This window comes from Cyrtonyx montezumae, unplaced genomic scaffold, assembly GCF_038088225.1.
Source record: "Cyrtonyx montezumae isolate F1298 unplaced genomic scaffold, pur_monq_1.0 scaffold_29, whole genome shotgun sequence".
Lineage (NCBI taxonomy): Eukaryota > Metazoa > Chordata > Aves > Galliformes > Odontophoridae > Cyrtonyx > Cyrtonyx montezumae.
Genome location: NW_027072033.1, coordinates 202,921 through 214,291, shown reverse-complemented (window position 1 = coordinate 214,291; position 11,371 = coordinate 202,921). Strand labels below are relative to the sequence as shown.

General features: G+C 36.5%; 1 protein-coding gene across 1 annotated transcript; it reads left to right on the top strand.

The window, feature by feature from the left end:
- Positions 1-274: 274 nt before the first annotated feature.
- On the top strand, positions 275-10,906 carry LOC136051235 (protein FAM240B-like). The gene is made up of 3 exons (XM_065740564.1): positions 275-443; positions 7,310-7,458; positions 10,493-10,906. The coding sequence occupies exons 2-3, from the start codon at positions 7,313-7,315 to the stop codon at positions 10,620-10,622; spliced, it is 276 nt and encodes a 91-aa protein (XP_065596636.1). The 5' UTR covers positions 275-443; positions 7,310-7,312; the 3' UTR covers positions 10,623-10,906.
- Positions 10,907-11,371: the final 465 nt, after the last annotated feature.

The window sequence follows — 11,371 nt, the reverse complement described above, 5'->3', positions numbered from 1 at the left end:
TACTCATTCTCTTGGAGGGGACAGCTCTGAGTTTTTGCAAGTCATAACAAAGTTATGTTCCAGTGATCTGCACTTGTCAAAGAATAACTGTTTCTCAAGAGCCAAGTTATGACACCAGTGGCACCTGCCAAAAAATATAGCACAGATCAAATGTGGCATTCAAAGTTTGTGCCCTATAACTGTCTGGCCGCCACACTTGTGTTACTGTCTTCACAGAATAAGGCTATGGGTTTGGTTTTTTGCTCCTGCTGTTAAACCAATTCGTAATAGCAGATGTCATCACTCCCAAATACAAACGAGTGACAGATGAAAAGATTTTATCAGCTATTCCTGGCACGTGGAGTCCTCTTGAAAAGGGGAGCCCAGAGGTAAAAGTGACAGTATTCAGTAATCACTCAAGAAATCCATACTTTGACAGAAGAAGAAGCTACTATACAATCGAAGTAAGCATTTACATTCTTGTATTTTGGGCAAAATAAGTTTTTCTCTTCATGCCTTATTAAACTCACCCAGACATACATGCACTTACATTTATTTTATTTTTATTAAGTTGTGTGAATATTAATAATGCTTTATACTTTCTCCCTTCCCTCCCTCTCCTCCCCCCACATGACCTTGAATTTTGTGTATTATATTATATTTTATTGGAAGATTATCCAATAATGTCTGATTTATGAATTCTCAAAGGTATTCTGCCTCTCTTTTAACTTCTTGCTTCTTCAGTTATTAACCTGTTGTTTGTTCCCATGTAATTTTGAAGTAATTAGAGTCCTTCTGTATTATACATGCTTCAGATGAAAGAAAAAAACAATAAATAATAAATTTGCAGACCAACATTTCAGAAAATAAAGCTTTTCATTTAAAAAATCTGTCTCTGAACACATTAACTATAATGTAACAATAATTTTATAATATTGAAAAATGATGTATGTTTAGGCAAGCAAATCCCACTGAAGGGCAAAAGAAATAAGAGATTAATTGGTGACCTGATAAAATAGCTCCTGTTCATTATATGACCCCAGGGACTGGTTCCACTTGTATTCAAATATAGTCTTTCATTGCTTACAATGAACATTGGAAAGCTCCAAAGTAAGTGCAGAATATCCTTCAGAAACAAAAAGGTTTATTCTCAGTGTTAAAATTGGAGGAATTCATTAGAATACAGAAAGTTTTAAAAGTAGTCCCACATCCCACTTCTAGAAAGGAAGCACTTTAAAAATACATTTTGGAAATGAAGTTTAGAAGCAAGTAAATATTTTTCATCTTGCAGGCTATAATACTCCCATCTAAGAAAGAAAATATTAAGTTCATTTCTTTTTAATAGCTTAACAAACTGATTGTGTTTATTTTGAATCATCTAAATTAAAAATTTCTTTGAATTTTTTTTGCAAAAATATAAAAAAAAAAAAGCTGAGGCTTCTTAATTCATTACATATTCATCTAAAAAGATTTTCAAAGATTCTCACTGTATGCAAAAGTGTTGTTTCTCTATATAGAATACTGAACTTTGAAGATGATGGCTGTTTTATAATATATGTTAAATGGGAAGATGGAAATTAAGTTAAAAAAAACTTATTTCAGACAAGAATTTCTTCTTTTACTTGTTCATTTTATATAAGTTTACTGAAAATAGCATTTTTGTTCAAAACAGAAAGAGTAATTTCTGGATCAAAAAAAATTTATCTGGTAAGATTCCAAAGTAGAAACACAGCTGTGAAGGATGCAGAAGAGAAATTCCTTGCATTAGATGTTTTTTAAATCTCCTCTTGGTACCTCAATGGAAGTTGTATGAGATTATGATTATACAAAATGTGCAGACCAGAAAAGGAAGTATACTACTTTTAACAACTTTCCAAAGCACATTCAGTCTGAAAACAAATTTAAAAGACAGAAGGTTATACCTCTGTCTGTTTTTACATTAATTCTGTGGCAGTGAATAAAAGCTGTGTATATACTACCACCCAGCTGGAAGCAAAGTTTCTTCCCCACAGCACAGGGAAGGTCTGCTGGGGGATATCTCCTTGTTATTCGGACTTTGAATTTCCTTTCAATATGTAGCAGATCAAATGATTTAAACCAACACATTGTCTGTAGATGTTACCTTTGTACCTCTATCAATGATAGCTGTCTCACACATTACTTCATGACCATTCTCTATTAACTAACAATTCAGGAACATAAAAAATAATTCCTGTAAATGACCAATATTGTATAAATCCTTAAACACATACACACATTTCTGAAATATTAGTTTCAGAACTGCATAACATGTAAGTTCTTTCTGACAAGATATGATTTTACCTTTTTTTAGAAGTTGCTTTACAAGCTTGGCTCATAAAAATGTCAGCCAAATATAGTTCATATTGACAGGTCGAACTCCACAACCAAAACAAACCCATAAAGCTATACAACCAATATTACTTGAAAATTTAGTAAGTTTAATAGCAGTCTGTTTTGCATCAGTATTATACACTCATTAGTGGTCCTTCATAAGAATTGTATTACAGAATGTTTTATCTATGGTAAATTTATTTTTATTTTTATTTTTTAACCATAAGGAGCACTCACATAAATTCAAGTCATCTAATTAATCATTATGAACACATGGATATGTTGATACCTATTTTACTTTTGTGTCAGTGGAAAAACATGTTAAATCACCCTGCTATTGGTGACCAGGAAAACCCCTCCTCAATTTTCCTTTTATTTCTCTGTGATGATTTCTGACCAGTTGAATATATAAAGATAAGAAAGAGTCCTTTTTCCTTTTCACTTTCTACTGAGGCAAGTCAAAGACAGTGATTTGAAGAAACAGTGTTTTTGACTGACAGCTCAAAAACAGTTCCACTTTTTTATCAGAATGCTGAGGTATCAGAGGGAAACAGTGTTTTTGACTGCCAAAGAAGTCAAAGTCAGTTCTGCTTTTTTAAAGTGAGCACTGAGGTGTCTGAGGCGAGAAATCAAGAACAAGCTAGTTTGGCAAAATTAAATAAAAATGTCAGTGTAATTACATTTTATATTATTGGGACATTTGAAAGGGAACAGAAATAAATGGAACAAAATATTTAAGTTCTCTAGAGCAGTATTAAGGACTCAGAAAGCAATCTCCTAAGTAGAATCTTTCTATTAGAAAAAAAAATTATTACACAGTGTTCATGGAATCCAAACTTTTGTTAAATAGATACTGTAACATGAGGTTCACAAAAAAAAAAAATCACTGGCATTTCACAATATGAGAGCTGCAGTCTAATAATGCCAGATGTCATAATCTTCAGAAGTCTTACATCAATAATTTGTCTTTGCAAGGATCACAGTGATCTCATGTGAAATATTCATTGTTACTGACATTCCAAGGAATTATTACCAAGCTAAATGTCCTTGGCTTCCAAAGACTCCAAGGAACATGCCAGAACAACATTTGCAGAAGTTCCTCCCTCTCTGGGATACCTGCTTGACCACAGAGTGAGCCTCTGAGCAGCGTAGCCAAGATCCGAGGCAGACAAAATCTTCATGTATCCTAAAAATATATTCAGTTTAAACCTCAGAAAAATACAGAAGGCACTCCTTGCACCACTTGTTGAACTTACTGCAGAAGTTTAATAATTATAAAACCTTCATTTCTAATGAAAAACTAATGTGTTATTACTGACTCTTATGTGAGGCAAAATATAATAGCATTTTGAGGGCAAATCTACTCAGATCATTTGTCAGGAGCCTGCAATTGAGTTCTGAGCAAACAGGACAATTATCTGAAGAGTGTCAAGTGGTCAACTGCCAATGATAGAAGAAGCCTTCAAACAGTGCAAAGATCTAAGTGACCTACTAGTCCAGGAGTTATGAAATAATCACATTCCATTACTCCACTAAGCTATTGTGAGAGCCTAAAGATACAGATAGGGCATGTTCCAATATGTCCATGACATTCATCTCTTTTTGCAAGACTGAGCCTTAAATAATACTCCGATTTTACTTCCTCAGAACAAGACAAAATATCATTAAAAGATTTCCCACATCCCTGCATCATTGATACATAAAGTATTTTAGTAACAGGTGGTAGTAGAATGGCAGTACCCACAGCAATGTAGTAATTATTGCTGTATCCCATTGTGCTATATCATTCCCATTCCACAGCCTGAGGAAGAAAAGAAAACTGCTATTTGCCTTAGAGGAAAACATCTGACTGTTTTGGTGATACTGCACTTTTTTCTGACCTTGTGGTGGTCAGAAAAATAGATCACTATCCTAACCATTCGTAACCACCAAGGCATGACTGATACTCCATCCCTTTGTTTAAGAGATTACACTGTGTGTACTAACCAGTCCCGACTACTCTTGATAAACTGTGCTTGTCTTTAAACAATCAAGTTTACCTCCGGAAAATAATACTGAGTCTAGAACTGGCAGAGATTTTTCTTTCTACTAAGCAATTTGTTTGTGTGTTGTTTTTTTTTTTTTGTTTGTTTGTTTTTGTTTTTGTTTTTCCCAAGACTTAGCATCCAGCTTGGATAATGTATTTGTTTTACTTCTTCAAAAATAATTTTATGATATTTAAGCCAAATCCAAATATTTTATCTAGTAAAACCACAAGATCTGGCTTATGTACTCTTCTAAAACGTCAGAAGTTTAACTTGATTTAGTAGTTTAGTGAGTAGGGATGGTGATAGGAGGATGGTTGGACTAGATGATCTTGTAAGTCCTTTCCAACTTAATGTATCTATGAACCTATACAGTATTTGATACAAAGATATTGCACAAGTCTTTCACTGGGTTGCATCTAATACATCCTTTCTATTTTTCTGATCTTCTGATTACAACACTGCACAAATCAAAGGTTTGTTCTGATTGACCCATACTAGAGAAGTCTTTTTAATATTTCCTAAATACAGATCATAAAATATGACACTGTTCTCAAGTATATATTAGACTCTATAAGATATATGTTCATCAGGAAATGCTGATGAGAGTGAACAGTTGGCAAAAGTATCTAGTGCCAGCAGAATGTAGACAAACACAATGAACCAAAGGCATTTCATAGGAACTCCCAAACTATGTACCAATCCACTTATATCTGGATATCATGCTCCAATCCAGGAGCATGTTTTGCTTCTTTCTCCCACCTTCCCCCTCGCTAGAGAGAGCTCCAACTTGTAGGAGAGTGAAGGAGGAAATAGTGATTCATGTTTGGTACTGAAGCATGAAGAGTTGCTGGTATCTTATTGTCAACAGTTCCTGGCCTGTTTCAGCCTGGTTCCATGACTGAATAGGGTGGGTGGGACCCATAGGCAAATGCACTGGGAGAAAGGGAAAGGGAAAAAGGTGAAAGGTAAGGAGATGGGCCTAAAAACAAAACAGCAGCAATGAGCTAAGGGAGAAAACTAATTTACTACAAATGATAGCAAAATATGAGATAACACTGTATAATACAATGTAGTTGGAATTGAAGCAAATAAATCAAATAAAATGAAAAAAAATATATCCAAAACTGAAGGCCTTACTGAAGGAGAGAAGGCTAGGGAGTACACATCACAGTGATGAGCAGTGAAAGAAGGGGCAGTCTTATGGCTCCTGAGGCATTTTATCTTTCCCTCCAAACAGAAAATAGAAAAAGAACAGTGAAGACTCCTGGGAGCTGTAGCTCTTCTCCCCTTAGTAGAGTACCTGGAAACCATCAACAATCCATGGAACTGGAACATTAACTCTTTAATTTCCAGTGCACCGCATGAGGTTAAGTTATGGGGTACTGATAACAGAAATCATAAAACAATGACATTTCACACCTTATTCCACTCATACTTAATATGTATACAACCAATAATTAACATGGATTAAACACACACACACACAAACATATACATACATGGATTTAGTGATTTCACTTCCCCAGCATAAATTCATTTGTGGTACACATTGAACATCACCATTTTTCTGCATCATCCACCAAGTGGACGCAGGTCCCTGAGCAAAAACAGTTCCACAGAGAGGTTTTCCCTTTCCATAAGCTGGAAAGTTCTGAACCGCTTTTTCCAACATGCTTGCTATGTGTACTACAGGGATCTTATCTCTTTCTACAATATGTAGGGAGCTGGGTTGGTTAGGACTATCTCGGTTGATAGCTCCTCAAGTATTGACCAGTGGCTTCTACAAATGCTTCTCCCAATGATAATTGACCCATTGCTTTCAACATAGTTTTTAAGCTGATGCATGAGAGGGGATATGATAAAATCCACTCAATGCAATCATTTACGAAAGAAGTTTTGAAATGTATCTCCCATTATCTGACTCAGTTCTTTCCTGAGTGCCATGTCACCACAGGATTTGTATCTTGAGACCTTATATGAAGCTTTGGGCAGTAGTGCAGGGTACTGCATATGTTTCAAGACACCCACTGGTTGTCTCTGCCATAGTAAACACATAATGCTTAACAAAATAATAATAATAACAACAACAATAACAACAACAACATGATACTTATTTAATTTCATGGCAAACAATTTTGGACAGCAACAAATACAGGATATGATGCAAATATTCTGATTTCCTCTTGGGAATAAATAACAGAACTTAACTTTGATCATATCAGAAAGTGTCTTAGATATCTGAGCACTATAAAACCATCTATTTTTTAATACTACACATTTAGCAAGGAAATTCCCCCACTTCTTTTTCTCATTTATTTGAACTGATGTCTACATTTTTATAAGCTCTACTTTTAGCAGTATTTAAGTCTGAATTTTGATAAATTAAAGAACAAGGCAATAACAAGATCCTGAGTGCTTTGCACTTGATGTGCTTCAACTTTAGATTCATAATTCCCCTGCATATTTTGTGCCTGATAACATTTCAAGTTGTAATAGGAATCATTTAATAGCAGCACACTTCCCTTGGATAACAGCCACCTCTGATCACTTTTAAAACTACAGAAATAAGGAAAAGGGCAAACCTTTCACTACAGTTCATCTAGACATCAGTGACTGTATTGCTAAAATTGCAAGTATTTTTCTAAATTCTTTCAAAACACAAATATCTCTCACATTTTTGAGGCTTACTCAGTATTTCAGAGAACTCTGCCATGCATAGTCATTACTCCATAACAAAAATGTATGTATGGATCTTAACTGCCACCACAGACATTTTTCAGTGCCTGATATTTAGCTTCAAGGTAGGGTAAGCTTTAGTTTCCTTTGTTTCTTTGGGTAACATACTTTATTTTAATAGCACTCCATGGGAAAGAAATTGTAAGTGGCTAAGCAACACAATATCTGCCTCAAGTTAATCTTCTGACTGCTATGACCTCCAAATTGCCTTTCAGAAAATGAGCAAGTGTACCAACTTTGAACGCCACAAGATGCATGGCCATGATGCAGTAGAGTTGAAGAACTTCTGGGAAAAAGCCATCCAAGAGCAAACTAGGCAACGAGAAAGTGAAGAGTCTAGGTTAAGCAAAAGTGCTCTGAACAAGTAAGTGGTGTATTTTGCCCAGGAGATCAGGCCTGTCATCACGTGCTTTAAAATAAGATAACCCCTTATTGTACTACTTTATTCATAGCACAGATTGTGTTCTGGGTCCTTGGCACCTTTCATCTCACAGCTGCTTGTCTCAAATTTCCATGGCTCTTCTACATGGAAACTCAGATATCCCTCACCTCTGAATCTCATGAACATTCTTCAAAGGCCTTGGAGCATACCCATGTAAAAATAAAGCACCTTGGCACAAGGTCTTGTCACAGTTAAAAAGTATCAGAAATTTTACCTGGAACTAACACAGCTACAGCAAATAAATAAAATTATATTTAATTAAAGAGATATCAAAATACCCATTTAATGAGTAGTGTAAATAAATCTGTAGTATATTTATCATTTTTATCTATCCTTTACATCATATAACCCCAAGGTTAGTAATGATACAATAAAGTTTACCTATCCCATGAAACATATTTCAGTATCATTCTTGGTGTACAAAAGAATGCAGATAAATAAGATACATTTATTCAATTATTTTTATTACTTTCTATTTTGCCAAAAACACCATCAATAGCATTCACTATCTAGGAAGAGCTGGGGCTGTAATATAGACACTCCAGTCAGCTAAGTTAGATGCCTCAAATAATTGGCCAGACTGCTGCACCTTAGAAGACTGAATCAGCATCTCCCACAAATTAAGTTAATCCCCTAACAGTCAGTGCAACAGGATAAGAAGATCATGTCTCTCTTGTATTTTTCCAGTGGACTTTTCTCTTGAAGTTGGAAAGGTTTTCCCACACAAAGTTTCCTCAGAGCTAGTACATTTGTATAAATTGACTTGATTCCACCAAACTGGAATGTACAGGAAAAGGGCTGTGTTTTTAAAAAATATATCAAATTACTCCAAACTTGATACCCAAGGAGGAAGCTAAAACGGTGAGGAAATCAGTATTTGTGTAGGCTGTATGTCCCAGAAGCATAAGAAGTCAGTAGTTCAGATTGTTTATTACAATAATAGTCTTCACCAGTGATTAATGGGTATGGAACAGTCTTCCTGGGGGAAGTTGTCACAGCCACAAGATGTCAGAGTTCAAGGAGTGTTTGGACAACACTTTCAGACATTTGGGTTGATCCTGTGTCGAGACAAGAGTTGGACTCAATTATTCATGCAGATCTCTTTCAGCTTGGAGTATTTTGTGTTTCTATGATACTATGATATTCCAGCTAGCCAGTATATTTCTCAAACGTAGTTCACAAAGTTTTTTTAAGAGAAAAACCAGGAAAGTGTTTCGCTGGAAAGTTTTGTATTCTAGCTTCAAAAAAACTAATAAGGATATAACAAAATAATTGCAGTTATTTGTGACAGTAATATTTTTTAATCTAACAGTTAAAATGTGAAAAGCTTTACCACAATTTTGTCTGGGTAGGAAAAAATTTAGCAAAATATATTTGAATGTGTCTTAATTACTACAATTGAAATAGACCCAAGCAAGATCCTTCAAGGTCACACCACAAACACCCACGCTGATCAAAATATGCTCCCTTTTATATAAAGGAACATTCAGGAAATAATAGATGCTGTCATTACAAAATGTACAGGTTCACTACCTCATACAAGCGGCACTTGGAAGAATTAAACAGCTCTAAGTATAGCCAGGCACTCCCTCTGGGACTTCTAGATTTCTAGTTAACAAGAAATAGCAGCTCTTTGTATAGTAAATATTTACTAAATAATTACATTGCTTTTTAGAGGCTTAACTACACTAACAAGAGAATAGCAAAGTCAAGAGAGGGCAGACCAAGAGGGAGAAGTTTAGAACACAAGCTGCAGTCAAACTCAGGAACCAAATGAACATAAGCACCAATGTGAAACCGCTACTGCTAAGTTATTCTCAGATGAAATTATTAACTGCTGTTCTTTTTATTACATTAGATGTAAAATAAAGTCCATGTATTATATGTTATACTTGGCACTACCATATGACATCTAATCCTATAGCATTGCTGGGTCAGGTGCTTCATAATAAAATTTCCTTTGGAAAACAATTCAACCAACAGTATCTTGTACTGGTCCCTAGTGGTCTCCTCTTCTGTATGTATTAAACTAGTGATTTGAAGCTATGTGGCTTCTCTTGCATGTGACATCAACTCCTTTCATGAAACATATACAAGGTCTACAGAGATTTTGGATCCCAAATAACGGAGAGGAGAGGAGAGGAGAGGAGAGGAGAGGAGAGGAGAGGAGAGGAGAGGAGAGGAGAGGAGAGGAGAGGAGAGGAGAGGAGAGGAGAGGAGAGGAGAGGAGAGGAGAGGAGAGGAGAGGAGAGGAGAGGAGAGGAGAGGAGAGGAGAGGAGAGGAGAGGAGAGGAGAGGAGAGGAGAGGAGAGGAGAGGAGAGGAGAGGAGAGGAGAGGAGAGGAGAGGAGAGGAGAGGAGAGGAGAGGAGAGGAGAGGAGAGGAGAGGAGAGGAGAGGAGAGGAGAGGAGAGGAGAGGAGAGGAGAGGAGAGGAGAGGAGAGGAGAGGAGAGGAGAGGAGAGGAGAGGAGAGGAGAGGAGAGGAGAGGAGAGGAGAGGAGAGGAGAGGAGAGGAGAGGAGAGGAGAGGAGAGGGAGGGAGAGGGAGAGAGGGAGACGTGAAATCCTGCTTGCTTTTCTGCGAAGCATTTTAGAGTGAAGTTGTGGAGAGGATATTAATTGTAATTCCAGTTTTCATACTGGATGACCTTACCACAAAGGCAGTGTATTTCTCTGTGGCTTTGAGAATACCCCAGAGGAAAAAACAGAGCTGACAGTTTCAGCAGTTGTTTGACTCATTAGGAATCTAGCAATGTCACCCACTGATACCATCAGTACTGTCCTTTTCTCCCCTGCATTCCCTATCTAGCAAGCTGTAGAGATGTGTAGACAGTAAACAAATACAGGACAAGTGCTGTGGTGATGAAAGAGAGGAAAGCTTCAATCCTGCTGAAAAGCCCTGGATGTATGTGAAGGATTTGGCTCGGTGCTTGCTAAGTGCTTGTCCTGTCTTTGCAGGCTTCGCCATGAGTGGACTGAGAGGCTGGAAGGCAGAGCAAAGCTGGTCCAGGCACACATGAAAAAGCAGGAGAAGATGACACTGTTGCCCATTGAAGCTCATCCTTCGTCAGATAAAACCGTAGCTTAAACTTACTGTGAAAATACGGAAAGCATTGGAATTGACACTGACCTTCCTCACTAAATATAAAGAAGTTACACTGCAGAACAAGCAAGAAGTCAGACTCTTGCCCTTTTCCAGACCAGCCACTAGAGCTAAAAGTAGAGTTCTATTGAAATTCACTGCAAGAATAAGGCCACAGTATATAGTCTTTTGAAAATGCAGAGAGATGAGAAATAGGCACCATAATTCTGCATGATATATTATTACTCTGATGTAGCAAAGCTTCCTTATCTAACAACATTTTCAAATGACAACATATTTCTCAGAAAAAGTATTATTTTGTTAATAGGCATAATACATTCAGATGTCTGTGCATGAAGTTGCATGTTTCCATTTGCACATCTCAGATTCTGGCTTAATGCACACTTAAGGCATGCTGCCTATCTTGATGGCTACAGTGAAGAGAGCTGAGAATTAGTCTGAAGAGCTGGACAGAATAAATATATTTTCTAATGGAATCAAGAGAAAGAAAAAAGGATTTTTTGGTCAAGATGTAGGAAAAGTTTCAGATCTGAATCATTAAATGAAAAGAGGGAAAGATTTTTCTTTGGTGGGATGGGTAAGAAAATGTCTTTGAACTAGTTTGAGAGGCATCTGACTAATAGGAAGGAGAGTCTGAAGTAAATGGAAGCAAATCAGTTCACCATAATAACACAGGAATGCTCTGCAGTGTATTGCTTGCCACAGTTTGTATTAATCCAAATACTTGCTGCTTT

What these genes read in the sequence shown, in the direction of transcription:
- LOC136051235 (XM_065740564.1), top strand. Translation starts at nt 7,313, where the DNA reads ATGAGCAAGTGTACCAACTTTGAACGCCACAAGATGCATGGCCATGAT. An exon ending in AGCAAAAGTGCTCTGAACAA is followed by an intron (nt 7,459 to 10,492) that starts GTAAGTGGTGTA and finishes CTGTCTTTGCAG; the next exon opens with GCTTCGCCATGAGTGGACTG.